The sequence below is a fragment of the Molothrus ater genome, chromosome 1, assembly GCF_012460135.2.
Source record: "Molothrus ater isolate BHLD 08-10-18 breed brown headed cowbird chromosome 1, BPBGC_Mater_1.1, whole genome shotgun sequence".
Classification (NCBI taxonomy): Eukaryota; Metazoa; Chordata; class Aves; order Passeriformes; family Icteridae; genus Molothrus; species Molothrus ater.
The window spans coordinates 150,537,311-150,557,429 of NC_050478.2; the positions used below are offsets into that span (position 1 = coordinate 150,537,311).

The 20,119-nt window shown below is 41.7% G+C and overlaps 1 protein-coding gene across 4 annotated transcripts in view; it reads right to left on the reverse strand.

Moving 5' to 3' along the window:
• The window catches only part of TSNARE1 (t-SNARE domain containing 1), a 461,286-nt gene that overhangs the window by 213,838 nt on the left and 227,329 nt on the right, over window positions 1-20,119 (reverse strand). For 3 of the 4 annotated variants that reach the window (XM_036400134.2, XM_036400142.2, XM_036400149.2), the window contains exon 10: window positions 4,015-4,182. In XM_036400134.2, the coding sequence (XP_036256027.1) occupies window positions 4,015-4,182 (168 nt within the window). The remainder of the gene's footprint in view (window positions 1-4,014; window positions 4,183-20,119) is intronic. The other variant, XM_036400166.2, reaches the window with a different exon arrangement.

The following is a 20,119-nucleotide window of genomic DNA, read 5'->3' on the forward strand; positions in this document are numbered from 1 at the left end:
TGTGCTTCATTTTCTGTCTGCCTACAAAGGCTTGAGTGACAGGCGTGGAGGCTGGCATCTATCACTTCTCTTCAAAACAGATAGGGAATAAACATCAACATTTCTCAACAACGACCCAGAGGGAACAACCTCTCCTAAAAATAAAAGCATTTTCCTCACACCTGTTGCCACAACCTATCCATCTCTCCTTCTTTTTTGCCAAGGGATGTATCAACTGAAATGCAGTTCCTGGGATGGGTTTTGCTTTCCTCAGGATATCATGGAATCACAGAGTGGTTTGGGTTGGAAGGGACCTTAAAGATCATTTTGTTCCAACCCCTGTGCTATGGGAAGGGACACCTCCCACTCTCCTAGGTAGGAGAATGCCCACTCTAGAAGCAGAGCATGGGGATGGCAAATGCTGTGAGAGAGGAAAAGACCACCTTGAGGGAGGTTTTCCTCAATTTCCTTTCTCATCACCCCAGGGTAAGCTATCTCCATGAGGGGGATAATGGGAGGCTTTCTGAATCAATACAGCACATAGAATCTTTTTTTATAGGTCTTTCCAGTCACCAGCTGAAATTCTGTGAAGTTCCCCATTCAGTGCTTATCCATTTCTTCTCAAACTTTTATCTCCTCCCATTTTTCAGATGACCACAGGTGCAAATGAAAGGTATGGGATGGTAAATTACATATATTATCTATATATATTTGCTATGACAGAGCTTGTGCCAGCACTGAGCACTGACAATGCACATTACAGTTCAGCTCATGTATTTCTGATGGCACATTTTACAGTGCTATATATAAAGCTGTTATGGCATCTATTATTCACTGCCAATACAGTTCAAGTTAAAATAGGTTTTATATAACAGTTCAAAGCAATATTTTAAGAAATAACACTTGTGTCAAGGCTGCTGTGTCCTACCAGATTTTGACATTTCCAAGCAATAAAGATCTTTATCCAAAATGTAAGGTTTTGGCGAGACATCTCCCTTGCAGACGTCTCTGGTTTTAATCTGCAAGCAATAGCAAAAGGAGCACATTTAAATAAAATGAACAGCCAGGTGAACTTTTGACTTGGCTGTTATCTGTCTAGGTGGAAACTGTGAACTGCAAAGTGCCTCGAGGGATGTTCCTGACAGAGAACAATGTCCCATTAACCCAAACCTCTGAAGAGATTTTGGAAAACCCACAAGTGGGAAAAAGTCATTGGAACATTAAGAAAATGTCTATCATAGGCACAATTTTATATCTGTTTTTCAGGACACAAGGTGAAAAGAGGATTTATTTTTGGATTTCTTCAGCAATGAAGAAGGCTTTTCTTGCAAAAAGGGCAAATTCAGTGTCTCCTAAGAAAAAGTCCCACAACTGGTACCAGCTCCATGAGCTTCTCTAAAGTTGTGTGTAATCACAAGATGTGATGTTCTTTCAATGTCTCCCGTGCTACTCAAAATCTGCATGTTTCTGGTGCTGGATATGCAGCAACATGGAAATCCCAGTGAGACCAATCTACTTGCACAAAACAAGTTCTGCACAGTTCTGTTCTTCATTCTGGTCCCCAAAGAACAAAGGACAACAAATGCTATACATCAAATTGGCAATAAATTTGGTTTATTAGTTAAGTTTGACAGTTAGGAATAATGTGTCATTTTAACCTTCTTGGCTACGCACTGGTTGTGAAAATATACTGGAAAAAATTTGTTGTGGTGACTGTGAGCTCAAGGAATCCTCTGTGTACCCACAATTTCTACAGAAAACAGGGAAGTTTTAATGTGCAAGATGAGTCCTTTCACAAGAAATATGCTCATGTGGGTCAACAAACAGAAAAACAAAACACAGTGAAAATTATTTAAAAGCACCATCTGCTTATTCAAATACAGCTGGGGAGTGGAACAATGCTGTCCAAAAAAACTCATTTTCATTATATTTCTTTCAAAAGAGATGTTAAACAAAATACCATCGGTCCTAAATATTTTCCCCCTGAGGAGAAATGTTTAAACTACATTTGAAATAATGTTTGTGGAATGCAGCCCTCGTTAGAGGATGAACAGGGATCTTTGAGAGCAAAGCAAAATGGATAGAGGAGATGGGGAAAAAATGGGTAATTCTCAGGAAGCAAAAGCCTAAACATCATTAACTTCTTAAGCTGACTAAATAATTAATTGCATAAACTAAGCTATTTAGAGGTAAATTCATATTAGGCAGAAAAGTATCCAGGATCAAATCAACAGATACAAACCCTGCACAATACATGAATGTAGATTTTTATTTTTTTTTAAGTTATTTAGGATTGTGATTTGGTTCACTTCATCCCCCTCAACTACCCCACCATGGCCACGTGGTCCAGTGCAACTTGGTGCAGAGACATCAGATTGTGGCACAGAAATGGGATTTAAGCAGCAAAATAAACAAATGTCTCTCCAAGGAGACACAACTGGACTTCTTGACTTTACAAAGGTGGTGGGCTTGAGGCAGTCTTTGGGGTTGTCATTCCCCACTGCCTAACGGGCAGCTACTAAATGTGGGGTTTTTTCCCTGAGGAGGACAGGGGCAATGTAAAGACAAACTAAAAAAGGCTCAGATCATATTTGAAACAAAAAGGGATCACAAAATCACAGAACCACAAAATGACTGAGGCACCACAGTGAGGTTATCTGGTCCAACATCCCTGCTCAAGCAGGGTCATCCCAGACAACTCAGCACAAGGTTCTGCTCAGACTGTTCTCACACATCTCCAGTGAGCTGGTGGTGCTGCTCACAGGATCATTTCAGAAATACATTTGCTACCATCCCTCCTGAACACCAAAGTGCAGGAACACCCCAAAAACATGTATTTTCTTTGCAACAAAGTTCCCTAGAGTTTTTTCTGCTGGATGCACTGAGATCCATCAAAGTGCAAAATGACAATTCACAGCCAAAGATGCTCAGTGTGACAATATTCATTGACAGTTTCACCCGCAGTAATGGACACAAGTCCACAAAGCTCATTCATCTCTGCTCAGTGGACCACAACACAAATTAGACAAACACTGACCTCAACCTGCTCCTGTAAAACTGTCAGCATTTCTGACTTGGAGAGCTGAGTCATATGTGGGCATCACTGTTTGCAAACAGGTCCCAGGCTCAAAGCACCAACCCCCAGCAGGAACTTTTGTCCCCTTTTTGCACTGTTAACTCAATCACAATTCCTGCTGTACTGCAACCCAAAATCTATCCTGATAAAATTAGCCCAATCCAATTAAAGGACAAAGTATAGCCCTTAATTAAATGTTCTGATTATTCTGAAGCCCTCTTTTTTTGGTTCATCTTGAGTTTAGGTCTGTAAAAGCATAAAAATTAGGAAGGTTTAATGTGTTCTTGTTTTACCCATTTACCCATTTAAATTTAATTAACAAGAGTTTCCCAAAAGCATAAAAAGGGAAGTATAAAAAGAAAAATGTGGGATGTTTAACTTATTCAGGCCTCTTTTTGTTCCTTTTATTGTATATTTTTACAGCGCTTTCAAAAAAAAAAAAAAAAGGGAATAAAAATAGTATGTCCTCTTTTAACTACGTCAAGAACGTCCAAATACTTTGACACAGCAAAATACTGAATAATTTGAAAAGGTTAACAAGTTATTTCCTTTTGTCTACCTATTATTCTCTCTAATGGTAAAGCTGAGTGGTTTTTCCCACTGACAAATTCCAGTTTCAGGTTTGTGTGCACTGAAAAAGTTGTTTTGCTGCAGAACCCAGCTCAATTAAAGCACCACACCACAGACTCTGCTGTTGAAGACTCACTGGGAAGAACCCAACCATCAACCCATGAGCATTAATTAACTCTTGTCATTTTCATTACAAATCACACAGATTTCCAACTTTTCCTTCTATCACCCAATCCCATGTTTAGAAATCCTTGCTAATCTCCCTCGTTCTTAGCAATGCCGTACTGGCAGCGACGTAAATCAGGATTTCCTTCACGTTGAACAGGGCACAACGCAAGGATTCTGCACTTCCAGCTCAGAAAACCTGGTGATGGGAGGAGGTTACTGACCTCAATCTGCTGGATGGCCTCTTCCCGTTGGCGGATGGCTTCCAAATCCTCCTCCGTGATTTCCGAGAGCAAGGCTTGGTCCTGGCCCTGGTTCTGCCACACGCCATCGCCTCCATTAAAGATCTTCTCATCATCAGGCAGGTCAGAGAAGGGGGCCTTAGGGCTCTGCTGAGATGGGAGAATGGAAAGAAAGCAAAGGAAGTGTAAATGTTTTCCAGTTTTACACAGCTTTAGTGTGGGGAAAGGAAATACTGATATAAGAGATGGCATAAACAGTGGCGGAAAGGTGAAGAGGAGAAAAGTAAATTACATGGAAGGAAACATTTCAAGTCTCAAAGGAAATGTCAGGACCTGAAGTCAGCTCTCCTGAGCTACTTTAGGGCCTGAGTACCTAAATTCAATTTTCCACAGTTCTGACAGAACAAAACACTGATGTGCAGCTGAAAAAATAACAGATTTACCTGGCTTAATTTCCCTGGAAATTCTTCCTAAATTAGACACTTTCTCAGGCACAGAGAAATCCTACTCATTTGTATTGAAGACTTTATGATCCAACTTGCAACATTAAAATACAAAGGCTCCAATCTTTCCCATTTGAGAAGATTATAATTTATATGAGATAAACAGCACAGCTTAAAAAAGGGAAAATCATTGCAGTGATGTGAGTGCAGAGTGATCAGCTTGAGCAAATCACAGGTTTGTGGTGTTCACTCTGTAGAGTTTACCTGTTTTTTCTGACACATCTGATCACAGTCACAGAATCACAGAATGGTTGGGGCTGAAAAGACCTTAAAGATCATCTCAACCTGGTCTGGAGCACTTCCAGGGATGGGGCAGCAACAGCTCCTCTGGGCACCCTGTTCCAGTGCCTCGCCACCTTCTGAGGAAAGAAATTCTTCCTAATATCTAATTTAAATATCTCCTCTTTCAGTTTAAAATCATCCACCCATGACCTATCTGCCTGTTTAATAGGCTTCTCTCCCTCTTTTTTAAAAGCCCCTAACTTGTTCTATAAGCCTTAAGATACCATTTTCTTTTATTTTGGGAGCTGCACTTATATTCAGGTCAGATTTTAAAACTTTGTTCAAGAACCGGTTGGATCTACACAAAAAAGTAGGGGCAGAGGTTTAACAAAGTCTTTTCCACCCAGCCTTTGGCTTCTGAGCCTGTGTCAGGTTCAGTCCTGACTGTACTTGGAGAACGAACTGACTCAAGGTTGGTTTGGAGGCTGAGATCAAGTTCTAAACTAAGAGGTGCTGTTGAAGGCTCCAACCTTACAACTGCATGAAGATTCCACTTCAAACAATGTTCATGGTCCTCTAACTTGGTCTTGAGCTGAGCTTTGACTCCTAACCAAAAGTTACAATAAAAAAAGCAAACCAAGTGCTTCTGATGCTCCGAAGTTGAAAAAAGAAATGGCAATGGCCACAGCGCATCCTTGACCTAAACATCCCCAAAGCCTCTGAAAGCTGCAGGAGAAGACAAACTCAGGGCGATGTTCAGCTCTCTGAATCTGGGTTTATCTGAAGCTCAAACACTGGGATTGATGCCCAAAAAATAAAAGCTTTTGCTGTCTTTCTGTGGCTACATCTTCAAAAGTATTAATTCCCCTGAATTCCCACAGCATGAACAGGAAGTGAGGCCATGGGGCATTTAGATGGAAAAGCACAGGACTGGAAGGACTGGGAGGACTTGATCTGGAAATGTTTATTTAACTCTCTAACTCTGCTTTAACTCTTTAAAAGTGTGCAATTCCGGTATTTAGAAACAAAACAATTTTTGCATTTGCCTACACTTAGACTTTGTCTTATGAAATTAATTCACTATTATTATTATTATTATCACCTTACCTTGTTGGAGACAAGGAAAATAACACAGTGTGGTGAAGGAAGTGGGGTGATGGAAGAAGTAGAAGGAAATAGGAACATCAGCATCAAAAGTCAAGTATCTTTCAAAATATGAGGAGAAGATGAAAAGCTTTGACATTAATGTCTTACATTGTTTCACCTTCTGCTTTCCAGGGATCTACTGAGAAAGGGTGTGTTACAGGAAGAAAATCATCATTTACAATTAGGTTAAAGATTAATTTACACTTTATAAGACATTTTAATAGAATTAAGATACTCTGGGGGTGTTTTATTCACTAATTATTACGTGCCTTGGACACTAACTTCCCTGGTAGAGTGTTTCAGTGCCAGAAGAGTGTATTAATGGACTCTGGAAAAAAAAATTGGGGTATTCTAATGCTTCATTTAGTGATAAAGGTGTCCTCTCATCTTCACCAGTGGGCACAGATGAGCAGAGGCAAACTGCACATGGCCAAGTGGGCTGGAAGATCCCAAGAATCTGCCTTGTGGAGACACTGGAGAAGTGTTCTGATGAAATTTGTGTGCTCTGGTCACAGCAAGAACGCTGCACCAAGGACCTCAATGCCCACGAATGGACACTCAAAGCCATGCTTGTCCTGTGCAGGTTTGAATTTCAGGGAAGATGACAAATTTACAAGTGCTCAAATGTTTCCTGGTCTGATGTGGGAGCACAGGGATATCAGGGGAGGCAGCAACCAGCTCTTCAGATTAGGTTAGTCCATGGAATAACACAGCTGTACCATAAATATGCTTTATCTTGGCCTGTGTCAACTTTATTTGTCATCCTCACTTGCTGGGCCTGGTATCTGTAAATTACCCTGCAAATTACTCACAAAACACAATACAAGGGCTGCTGCTCAGTCATCTTTTAGAAGAAAACCAGCTACCCATGTGTTTAAATAAGTAAAGGTCTAGACACAGATCTTTTTCTCTAAACAAAGTAGTGACCTAAGTTAATTTCAGAGCTGCTGAAGGCAATTACATGTGTTTGCATCCTTAACATCTTCCAAAAAAATCCAACCACGGCCGCTGAATGAGTAAATCAGTAAAACAACAGGATGCAGAGGGACTGATATTTCCTTCCAGACATAAAAATGGCTCCATAATAATGTTAAATACAGTCACCATGACCTGCTATCAGGGTCTGTATGCTGTGCTAACAAATACAAGTGATTTTTTTTTTTTGGTGCTGTCCATGGTACTGAGCCCCTCATTTCTGTGATAAAGCAAAAAAAAAAAATCTTAAATCTGAAACTCTGAAGAAATCTAATCACTTCTAATGCTTCTGACTGAAAGCTGCATATAGCTAGGCTTATCAGTGCTCTTCATTCCCTTCTGAGTTATGTTCATTGCCATGTCTGACAAAACATTTTATTTATAGCAAGAAAAGATCAGATGGAGGGCACTCGCTGAGCCTCCACAGATAAAGTTCCCTTTGACACTGCACTGGAAGGGGCCATAACTCCCTGTACAGGCACTTCCACAATAAATTTGATTTAGTGCCAAATTTTATGCCCTGTGAATCTCTGTGTAATTTTCTGTTGGATTTCCTTTCATAAATTGTTAATTGGATGTGTTTGAAATTGTTATTTTGTTGAAATTTGCCTCTGGCAGATTTTTGTCAAGATGTATCTATAAACTTATCTGTGCCAATAAAAAAAAAAAATTATAGCAGAGGAAAAAGTTGAGTATATCTGATATGCTCAGTAGTTCTTTTAACACGAAATCCTTAGGACTGAGGGTCATACCATGCTGTTGTTCATCATATCTGAAAAATTATGCCCAGGCACAACATTTTTCTTGTCGGATAAAATCTTTTCACCAGGATAAAATCGTTGCTGCTTACAACTGCATTTTTTTATCAGATTTATTCTACCAATGGGGAGATGCTGTATGCAGCTGCTGATAGGGAAAAAAAAAAAGTTTTATCTGGATGGTGACAGCTTCTGTCAGTGCCTGTACTTTATCAGCAGTAAAATCTTTGCCTCAGAAGTTGCATGTCTGAGACCCCTCTGAAAATAACCCCCTCCCAACCTTGGTCCTGCCTCACTCCCCATTTGTCTATCAGAAGGGACAGAATACCACAAATTTGACAACTCTTGTCACACAAAATCACCAAGCAAGGCATTGAAATGACCTCTCTTCTGGCTCCCATATGGTCTTTATTCCACAGAGAAGCAGAAATCTGATGGGAACTCCAGCTAACACGACACCAGCCAGCCCTCACAGTCCATCTGCAGAGATTTGGGAGTCTCCTGAAGCAGTGAGAGTGTCCTGGCACCTCCTGCAGCTCTTTTTTACATCAGTAACTTCAATGATGACATCCCTGATTGCCAGTTACAAGACTGTTCCCTTACCATAAATTCAGGGCATGAAATATTGACTGGAGTCAGATGAGAAGTGTCTTTAAGTGACAGAGAAATGTTTAGTGATTTCAAATGAAAATTTCCTCTCCAATCCTCCTCAAAACCTGAAGATATAGACAAAAACTTATACAACAGAGGACAAAAATTATACAACTCCCTCCAGGGAGTTAGTCCCTTCAGGTTAATACAAGATGGATAATAAAGGTGAGAAATAAGATGAGCCTCTCATAATCTTGTCAAAAATAACTGTAAGAGTTGTAAATGACCAAGGTTTGTTTCAAACTGGGTTTACAGACTGCCCACCAGGTGAGTGACAGACACCACAGGGACAGGAGAATGATGGGATGAGGAAGACACTCACAAATTCAACCTCAGCATGGAGACAGCTGAGAAAGGAACTCGATTAAGGCTGGAATGAGACAACATAAACCCATTTCTACATCACCTCCTTCACTCCAAACTCTACCAGGCTTTTGTCCTGGGAGGAGGGTTTAACTTCTGTGTGTGAAAGTTTGGGAAGATGATACAAACCCAGTATCTTGGGATGGATGTGGCAGAGCTGTCAGAGTGGGGAAGGAGGGCAAGAGGCAGGAAAGCAGCCCTTGGAAAGGGATCCGGGGGACCTGGTTGAGAGCAAGTTCAGTTTGAGCCAGCAGTCCCCCACCTGGACTGAAAAACTAATTCTGGAGAATAAGAAGGAGCTCAAGTTCCTTTTTCTCTGACCACTGTTCCATTCACATGCACATTTCAGGCACCTGGAGCATGGAGGGGCTGTAAGGCCCTGGAGATGCCTTTGATATGCACAGCACCATCCACAAATTCCTTGTTATCTCCCAGTTTATAGGAGCACAGGTAAAACCAGTCTCACTTGCCTGAGCTAATTTTGTACTACAGACTGCAGGCAGTTCCAAAGAAGGAAATCTTCTGGAACCATGAAAAAAAGAGCATTTCAGAGCTTTTACATGACTCTGGGAGTAAACCAAGGAAGGTTGCTCTATCTTCCCCAATCTCCAGAAGCCTCCTGCACCTCTAGCAGGAATATGGCCAGCTCCAGCAGCAACCACTACACCTCCCACAGCTCCTGCAAACTCTAACATCTCCTTGGGTAACGTTTGGCTCTGGCTTTCAAACCAAATGCAAATGCAGAGATGTTTATCTCTTGCTTTATAGTATGTATAGACACATAAACAGCCTTTATGAGGATCTCCTATTCTCAGCAGCATCCAGGCTCAGAGATTCACATTTTATTGCGTGTAGAATAATGAGGCTGGAGTGTCTGCATTAGAGATCAATAAAACACCGTGCAGGGAGGGCCACAGTGCAAAGCACTGCTGGAGTTACTCTGCCTGACACATTTTTAATGGTAGGTTGGCACTGCAAAGCTGCCTGGGACAAAAATGACACAGAGCAGCCAGTTTGGCCCAACTATCCCCAAAATACAGCCAGGTTAAGGCTGGCAGATAAATTAGATTAGGTGGTGTCGCTCAAACCATCCTTCCAAAACAACTAACCTTGCAGGCTCAATGAAATTTAGAGCTGTGCCATGCCAAGCAAAAGCCCAAAGCAATTACAGGTAGAAAGGCCTCAGGCAGGCACAGAACAAGCTGCCTGGGACTTCTAAATCTTTTAGAGGAGAGAAATAGTGATATTACAATTTTGCATTATCTTTCACACGGAAGATCACAGCAGTGATTGGTAATCTGAGCTCTGTTGTCTTAGGAGAGGAGCTTCCCACAACAACTGGGAAAGAAATGCATCACAAGAAATCACAAATTACCCATCCCTTGCTCTTCCTTTTCACTCAAAAAAGGCCAAATTTAAAACTACCACAACAAGGACAACTTTCAAGTGAAATGTACTGAACCCTTCCTGCATGCATCACTGACATGGGCAAATACAGAAATGGATTCAGCATTTTCTTCAACTTATGCAAATTTGATTACTCTGCACCAATGTAGCATGAGAGAAACCAGGATGGGGAAATCAGCATAATGGGAAGGGCTGAAGTGCATTTTTATTTAAATTAACTAGAATCCTTCGTGTGTTTCTGTCTTCACTCTTAATCAAGGTGTTTACTTTTGACTGAAAGGAATGTGAAATTGAGTAAGAAAACCACCCTTTCCACCAGTTTCCTACTACGGAATCTGCAAGAAATTACTAATTTTAGGGAAAATGTATTAACAGAAAGTATTTTGCTAGTTTGCTTTTCAGCATTTTTTAAATTTACTCATTCAGGTCTCTGAAGTCATGAGGACTGAGAAAATCTTTGCTGTTTCCTGGAACTGGAAGAGACTTAGTAACAGAGTACCTAGTTCATACCTCCTACTGTTTTCCTCTTCTTTAGCTTGCCTTCAAGACTTTATTACTTCACCAAATTCATTCTAAGCAATCCTGACCTCATCACCCAGGGCTGCTTGAGTTCAGAGTCGATCTTACTGTACTCAGGGTGGGAGAATTAAATGACCTGTCTGTGGTAGATGAAGAAAAAGAAAATAAGCCAGGGGCCTGAGGATTAGCTCTCTGATAACTGATGTGCTTTTAAGAAGCACAGCACATTTTCTCCCCACAGTGAAGACCAAATTTAGGAGGAATGCCCTTCCTACCAGGCTTAGATGGTGGGGCTGACACTCACATTTTGCTCATGGAGATCATCAGCTTCTAGGTCAAACTTCAGTTGATCATGAGGGCTACGTTTTGCCATGTACTTTCACCCTGTCTGATTGAAGGAAGGAGCAGCTTGTTCTGTTCCTATTTCCAGTCCTTCTCCTTCTTTTTTTTTCCCTCTTGATTTGCAAGCGTGCTAATAGACGTTCCCACGGCGATGTGAGCGACACAAAACAGCATCAGTGAAGAGAGGCACACATCTCCCCTCTTTGTAACCCAACATACTCTGCTTTTCAAACCCATTTCACTGAATAACTTCAGCCTGACTGCACCTATCCTCCCCAGAGCCACCAGCTCGGGCTGCCATCACCTTCAGGTGGCATCTCCATACACACAGAGTAAGTGGATAAACATTTTTCCTTTAAGGCTGTCAGGGAGGAGGGCATTCACTGGTGTTTTTATAGCATCACAACACATTCCTCAAGCTGTTCCTGCCCTTTCCTAGCTGTCTGTGGTGTATTTCTCAGCATTCTCTGTCTCTGGCACCACGTTTTGGCTGCCAGAGCTGTCTGAGAGCTGAGCTCTGCTTTGTCCCTGGATCCTGATGCAAGGCAGGGACCCCCTGCTCTCAGCTCCCTCTCTGAGCAGCTGAAACCCCCAGCATTTGTGGCACTGGCCCCTGCTTGAAAGAGCTCACAGACACATCAAGACTGTCTAGAAAGTGTCGTGATGTCTCTGCCTCCCAACATATGTGCTGCACAGCTGGTGAGCAGGTTCCTGCTAGAAAGGCAAACAAGAGGGAGAATGAGTCACTGGCTCATCCATTAACACCCATCTAGTACCAAAAAAAAAATTAAAATAGTGAGGAATCTCTTTTTTTCCTGGGTTCACACAGAGTCAAGAACCAAATTCAGCTTGATTTCCTGCAGCAGAGACAACTCCCAACACAGGCACAATGCCACTCTGGAGCAGTGGAAAAGCAGAAAGCTGCTGGAAATGAAAATACGTCCCTTTCTTTAAAAAAAAAAAAAACAGACTGCTTTTGTATTTTGCATTTTGTTTTTGGACTGCTCAGCCAGTTTTATTTTTAGAAACATGTTTGACTCCTACAAAACTCCATTGGCAACAATTTTTAATCTCTCTTTGTTCCTGGCCTTTGGCAGGGTTTCAGTGGACTGTTCAGTGTCCAAGCAAATGTTCAGAGCCTGGTCTTGAGAATCACTCTCATTTAGTGACTCTTTAGAAAATATCCGCCCATTTTACAGCCCCTGCACTGCCAGGATGCTTCTGTTACTGCCCAAAAGCCTGATCCCAAGTTAGGACAAAATCCTAGGGGACAAAATCCTAGGGGACAAAAATCCTAGAAGAATCTTGTCACCACACATCTGCGAGAGCCCTGGGGAGATGGGAGGTCAGTTGATGGGAATGGGGCTGGGGACACAGGACAAAGTGACAAAGTTCCTGCCTCCCTGTGAGAGTCAGGCCCCCCCCTTTGTGGGAGAGAAAGATGAAAGTAGGAGCTGAGCTTTGAGCAGCAGGATGGGACAACACCTCGTCATCCCACAGCTTTTGGCACCATCCACAAAAACCCTCATTTTCAATAATCATAAAACAAGAGTAAGGTTTGGGTTGAAAGGGACCTTGAAGATCATCTCACTCCAACCCCTGCCATGGGCAGGGACCCCTTCCACTATCCCAGGTTGCTCCAAGCCCTGTCCAACCTGGCCTGGAACACTTCCAGGGATGGGGCAGCCACAGCTTCTCTGGGCAACCTCTGCCAGGGCCTCACCACCCTCATACTAAATCATTTCTTTCTAATATCCAACTTAAATTTCCCCTACTTCAGTTTGAGGTCATTTGCCCATTTCCTGGCACTTCAGGTCCTTGTCCAAAGTCTTTCTCCAGCTCTCTTGGAGTCTCTTTAGGAACTGGAAGGGGCTCTAAGGTCTCCCTGGATCCTCCTTTTCTCCAGACTGGACACCCACAGCTCTCCCAGCCTGGCTCCAGAGCCAAGGTGCTCCAGCTGCCTGAGCATCTTCATGGCCTCCTTGGGATTCACTAAAAATTGTCCATGACCTTCTCAAGTTGGGGGGACACAGAATTGATTTCCTGTTATAATCTCCTCATGCTTTAAACCAACCTTTTTTTTCCCTTTTCCTCCAAACATCAGATGGTACAGCTCAAGGACACGATCATTCAAGTGGCAATACTGGGATGAAATAGAGACACTTGGAAATATGGATTTGATTACAGTGTTGTCTTTTTACGTGTACAGTTATGGAAGAGCACTGCACAGCAGAGCCCAGTTAGGCCAGAACTTTTACAATTAAAAGGTTCTGTAGCATTTTCTCCTAAAGAGATACATTCAGAAAAACAGAGATCACATTTTCAACTAAATTGGTGAAATGACTTCTGTCCCTCTAAGTGCTCCCACTAAAGCCCCAAAACATCAATAAAACTTCCCAGTGCCCACCTGTCCATACAGGAGGGGTTGATGTTTTTTTTCTCCTGGCCAGTGATAATTCCCATCCAACTCTGTCTAATCTCCCTACCTGTAAACTTCCTTAAAATATGAGTTTAAATGAATGGAAGGAAATGCTTGCCCTGATTTCTGTGTGCTCTGACAGCAAGGACTGACATGGATAAGAGGACATTGTTTTACTGGAAATATTTAACAACAGACAACCTTATTCAGAGGATGTGAGCTTCAATCTCCAGAAAATGAAGAGTGACAACTTGAATTTCAACTCAAATCAAGTCAGAACATTTACTGGTTCAGAGAAAAACACAAGAACAGCAGAGAGAAAATTATATTCTTCCTCAAGAATAGTGATACAGTTATTACAGATCTAGGCAATGTCTCAGGGAAGAGAAGCTAGCACTATTAGGGAAATTAGGACACAGAGGTGTATTTGGCACCAAAGTGCCGGCAAAGTGAAATAATGAAAATATGAAGTGTAAACTATGAAGTGTAAACATATGAAGTGTAAACAAAAAATTGCTAAAGGGAACAAAATCTTGCTCTGAGTTTGTCCAGGGAGAACGAAATAGGGAGAATTTGGCAGTTTGCTAATTTATCCTGTGTGAGTTCTTACAGGGCAGGATGAAGTGAATTTAACCTTCCAAATGGTGACAAGAAATAGGAAGTTTCAGGAAGGGAAGCGGTGCAGAGCAGCTTTATTATCCTCAGGTGCTCGGCGCTGTCTCGGTGATATACACTCACAGAGATGTTAACCTTTCCTCATTCAGTCCCACACCACCCCATTAGCATACAGGCTTTCATGAGGATTGAAAAGCTACCTAAACTGTTTCCAAAATAAAGCATTCAGCAAAAGGATTAAGATGAAAAAAAATGCTGAAAGGTTTTCAGCTCAGCGCCTCCAGAACGTGACATGTAACAAAATCGTCCATAATGTGCCCATTTTTCCAGTTAATATCAGGACAATGTCTTAACTGTGTCGCAGGCAGGAGAGGCCACAGATAAACATTCAGATAATTTCTACCACAGATTTTTATTGCACTATCATTATTATTTATTTCACTTCTGTCTTTACTGTGCTGTTGACTTTGCAAACTGATGGGGGGGTTTAACCATCCACACAAGTGTTCTTTATTAGTTTTAGCACTTCACCAACATGTTTCTTTCCTACCATCAGACTATACTGGCTTCTATCATTTAACTCTGAATAATTCACCTGGTCTTCATTTGTATTTTCACCTTGAAAATATTTATAGACATATAATCATGTCTCTATTGATACCTTCTTCAAGACTATTTAATTTAGCTCCCTCATTTTCTCATCTGATATTTATAGACTATATACCTCACATTATTTTACTTGCCCTGTTCATGTTCTTTTTTATTCTCTCTGTACATATCAAAGCCCTTCCCAAACCATAAACTCCAAGATTTCATTGCTTGTGCCATAAAAGTATATTTCTGTTGGAAACTTCCACCCAAACACAGGAGAAGTTTTGTCACATGTTGAAGTCCACCCTCAAAAATGTTGCACGGGGCTTTGATTGGTTGACTTGTTGCATCTTGATAATTTTCCTAACTATTTGACCTACTCCCAAAGGACTCAAATCTGATCATTTTCCACTCCTACAGTAATAAAAAAGTAATGAACTGATTCTGAAAGGCTGGGACACACTCACTGAATTAAAATAATATTTCACTCCCTGAAAGAGGCCTCTGTCTGCAAACCCACATTGGAACAGAATTCTCTCTGTGGAAAGGCAACAGTTTTCTGCTGTTCCTCTGAAAGTTTGTGAGCATGAAAATGAGATTTTTATCACATAAACCCATGTTTTCACTGCACAAGAAGCTCCTTACTAACACACATGGGTGCAGACACTGCCACTGAACCCATGAATTCTGGAGGGACAAAGGGTGAACTACAGGAAGGGTGTTTGCAGGGAATTTATTCCCTTCTGCTCCCTTTCTACTCAAAACCGTGAAGTGGGTTTCTCCATTGGGAGATTGAATCCAATAAAATTCTGCCCTTCATTTTTTTGGCCTTTTCTCCAAACTGGCAATAGAGACAAGGAGCTTTACCCTGTTAACAGAGCTGCCACTTCGTTCCATCAGATATCAAGTGTCATTCAGAGAAGGAGGGATAAATTAGGCAGATGCTGGTTCAGGACTGGTGGTATTGACATGTAAGTGGGATCCCTCTTAACATCAATTTGAGATGTTTGCACAGTGGATATCTTTGTTTGAATTGATCAGGCAAATTGAACTGCCAGAAATCCACCTCTCCAGCTTTACATACCCACAGTGGAGGCACTGACCTCGAGCTCCTGATTAAGACTCCCACTATAATCAATGGAGACATGGTCAATAAAGTCAATGGAGATAAGAGCCCTGTTCTCCAGATTAAAAAGATTGACAGCTACTTAACACAAGACTCTGCCATGGACTATAAAGGCAGCCTTGAATGTCAGGCTCAAAGTAGAGATTTACACTACACATGCCCAGCTGTGGCCAAGGGAGACTATGGGGAAAAAACCCCAAACAATCCAAAACAACATGAAAAAAAAAAAAAAAAAACATAGATTTTTTTAAAAAAACCCGGACCCAAAGCCACATAGATTTTTTTCTTTTTACTGAAAACAATATATCATACTTAGCTCAGCTGAGTACATTAAGATGTATTTGTTTCTCTGAGCTAGCTGTAGAAAGAGTCTTGTTGCCTTCAGAGATAGAAGTCTACGCTTTGGAGGAATTAAGAGAGATTCCTTCAGCATGCATGGTTTGAATTCCCAGTTGATTTGTCAGGAACTAGGTGAGGACAGAGAGACAAGGCAGATCTGGAGTGATGCCCTAGAAGCTGCCTCTGGGATTCCCTCTTCATGGAGAAATCCTGTTTTCCCCCACATGGCACATGCAAGAGTACAAAACGTGTTTGCAATTACCTGACCCATGTGACAAAGAAATTACAAAACCACCTCTGGTTTACTGATGTGCAGTTTGTTTATTCATCTGTCACACAGAAGGCAGAATCCTGTGAAAAGTTCAACTTCTTCTGACAAGTTTCCCTCAGCTGGTGGGAACAGGAGGCAACCAGCTTCTCCCTCACAGACCAGGTCTTTAATAGACTTAACACCATGAGAATATGAAGTGATCTAAGCAATATATTCACACTGTATGAGATCAGACTGCATCAAAACTTTGATAGATGCCCCTGCTGTTTGCTCATCCTTAAGGAGCAATGACCTGGACATTAGCATGTCTAGTAAATTGTTCTAATGTGTGGTGAAAGGGGACTAATGGATACAGTAATTGATTGTTTGATGGATAGCTGGGGAGCCCTTTGATTATGAGTTTTTGCTACGGTCCAAGACATTTTCATTCTCCAGTTAACCCAGAGCTGATTGCTTGCATGAATTATCTCCTTCTCTGACTGCAAATATCATTCACTTAATAAATATTTCATTAGAAACAAACCAGTGGTGGGGAGAGGGGAGGAAGCAGACGCTCAGTGCTGCGTCTGTTGAAGATGCTACAGAGTTTAGAGAACAGACACAGAGATTATCCATGAAATGTGCTTGGGTCAGACAGGAGGTCTCTGCCTCTCCAGGATTTAGTGCTCAGGAGCAAGAAGAAGCCTGAAGGTCAATTTAAATCAATCAAGGGAGGCCCAATATGGACCAAGAAGGATTTAATGCAGTGCTGAAGCCACAGTGTAGAAGTTGGCTTCCTTACAGATCCCACCCTCCTCTCTCCCAAACTTCAGGCTGAGCTTTCATGTTATAATGAGGGATCCTGATCAAGAGATAGAATATCATCAAGAAAAGCTTTATAATTCCTGAGAGTTCGTGGTGAGGGCAGAATTTTGATCCTAGTGAAGGTTATAGCAAAATTTTCCTGCTTATCATTGCTGTCTTTTTTGATCCTTTATTTTCCCATGATGTCTTCTCAAAAGTTATTTCTACCTCTATTTGACTTTTAATATTTAATTATCCAGTGACACCTGTACTGAACACATTTGTTTCATTTCAGATGGTTACTTTCCAGCATGACACTGTACTTTTGAGCTATGAAGACCACTACTCTTCTCTCCAAGGAGAGCTCTAAAAGGCAGTGCAGAAATCAGGCAGGAATAGACTTTTTCTTAACCACTCAAACTCTCAATCCTGGATCAACCCTCTTTCACATCTCTTCAAATTTTCAAATAAGAGAGCAATATTTGCTGAGGACACTTTGGACTTCCACAGGCTCCAGGGAGGTGAGGAGCTTCACAAACTAAGCTGGAGTCACAAGTAGTTTGTTCCAACATGGAGTTACTACAAAAGCTAATCCCAATTCACCTCACACTCTTAATATGCTGAAAACTGCAGCAGTTTTTAAATCCTCTTTCATTGAAAAATTGTTGATGAGCAAAATACATAATGTTCCCCTATTACTCTCCACCTTGTGAACATCCCCTGGGCATTGAGACTCTCTTATCTTGTTTTCCTAGCTGTTCCTCCAGCATATTTATATTGTTAGCCTCACAATGGGTATCATTATGTCAATAAACACAATTTAAATATTAATCCTATGGTTATGGGCAGAAATGTAACTGATCATATCATATGCTATAAAATAGGAACATGTCACAAGGAAATGGCTTCAGTGCTGTTTGCTCTCAAATGTTTTGTCAAGAATTTTACAGAGAGGAATGACATGAACAAAATATGGGGGGGAATAAGAGAAGGTGACAAAGAGGGACACCCAAACAAATAGAGCAGGGACTGTCAAGAGTGAAAGAAGAACACAAAAGGTGCTTGGAAAGCAGACAAAGATTAAAGAAAGCTTGGAAGTGAATTGAAAGGAAGCCAAATGCAGATCCAGGTTACCTCCAAAATGCACAGATCTCCCAGTCAGGTATGACAGGAGCTGAGATAGGACCCTCACAGGCACTGGAACCCTCACTAGTGCTGATGTATTTCAGCAGGAAGGGTGAGAGAAAGAAGGCAGAAAATCTTTCCAAAAACAGAATAGCCATTATAAAAATCTACACTTTCCTGTTGTTTCTCCTTCATTATCATACACAGACCAACTACTGGGGAGCAGGAAATCTCATTTTTAGACCAAAAATATCTCTCTTCTCTTGAAGAAATATTTGTCAGTAATTTCTGAAGATAAAACAACATTCTTCCCACATTCTGGAAAAGAATTGGCCACAGAGTACTTCTAATAATAAAGACAAAATGGGTAAAAAAAAAAAAAAAAGAAGAATTGGAAAAAAAACCTGCTTTTCCAGATAAATACTAAACCCTGTATTTTTCTGAGATCAGACTGAGTGAAGAAACTGTTGGCACAGTTAGTGTTGGACATATATTTTCCACACTAAATTGTGGAAGGTGACTGAGTCCACAATATCCCTGCATATTTTATCATAATCATGAGGCTGCACACCAGCTTTCTCCATGGGAAGCTCTCCCTGAACCACTGACACTGCCTGCTGAGGGAGGTGACACTTTCCATCAGCAAAGGAGCATCGATCTGGCTCAGCATTTTAAAGTCCCTGATGAGTTTACATTACCTTTCTGCTGGAGTCCTTTTATTTGCATCCACTGCCTGTGCTTCTACCCCTGCTGCTGCTCAGCTCAAACACAGCTGTGCTAATACACCAAAGCCACACAGCTAATCCATACTCCTCTGATCTATTTTCAGGTCTCATTTGGCAGAGGGAAGGGGGTGAGACTGGTGGGAGCACAGAGGAGAGACAAGCCCTTGAGGTGTGTCCTGGCCAAGTCTCCCAAGGACACTGATTAGACTTTAGTTTTGGGAGAATCAAAGAATCATTGAGGTTGGAAAAGACCTCCAAGATCAGAGAGTCCAACTTTGGAACAATCACCAGATTGTAAACCAGCGCCACGTTCAGTCACTTCTTGAACACTCCCAGGGATGGCGACTCCACCATCTCTCTGTGCAGCTCCTTCTGATGCTTAACCACCCTTCCCATGAAGAAATTTTTCCTGACGTCCAACCTGAGCCTCCCTTGGCACAGCTTGAGGCCATTTCCCCTCATCCTGTCCCTTGTTCCTTTGGAAAAGAGAGAAACTCCCACCTGGCTACAACTTCCTGCCAGGGAATTGTAGAGAGCAAGAAGGTCCCTCCTGAGCATCCTTTTGTCCAGGTTAAACACCCCCAAATCCCTCAGCCTTTCCTCAAGGACTGACTCTTTAAACCCTTCCCCAGCTCTGGTGACCTTCCCTGGACACGTTCCAACCCCTCCTGACCTGAGGGACCCAGAACTGGACACAGCACATAAGGTGTGGCCTCACCAGTGCTGAGTACAGAGGAACAATCACTGCCATGGTCAAAAAGAGAAACTACACTTGGCTGAGTTTTACAAAAGGTTCTGAGCAATGCACACATCCTGAAGTCACAGGCATTTTTCCAAGAGGAGCTATGATAGCTCAGTTGTCCTGGATAAGTGTCATCATTGGCAACTCCATCTTGCCATCCAAAACGTCTGGATTGTGAGGATGGAGATATTCTCCTCCACTCTCACCCTGCCATGCAGTGACTGTGCCCAGTCCAACCCTCCTCAGAAGAACCAGGCTTTCTCTGAAAGAAATTTGAGCCCTTCCACCCTAACTTATTTTAAATGTGCCTGGTAGGTCTCATGAGTAATGTACCTACACAAAGAGATCTCAGAAAATGTACAGATTGTGCAGGAACGTAAATTTTGACTGAGCAAGTGATGAATAGAATGCAGAGCAACATCCTCAGATTTTGGGCAAAGAATATATAATCATTCAGCGATGTTT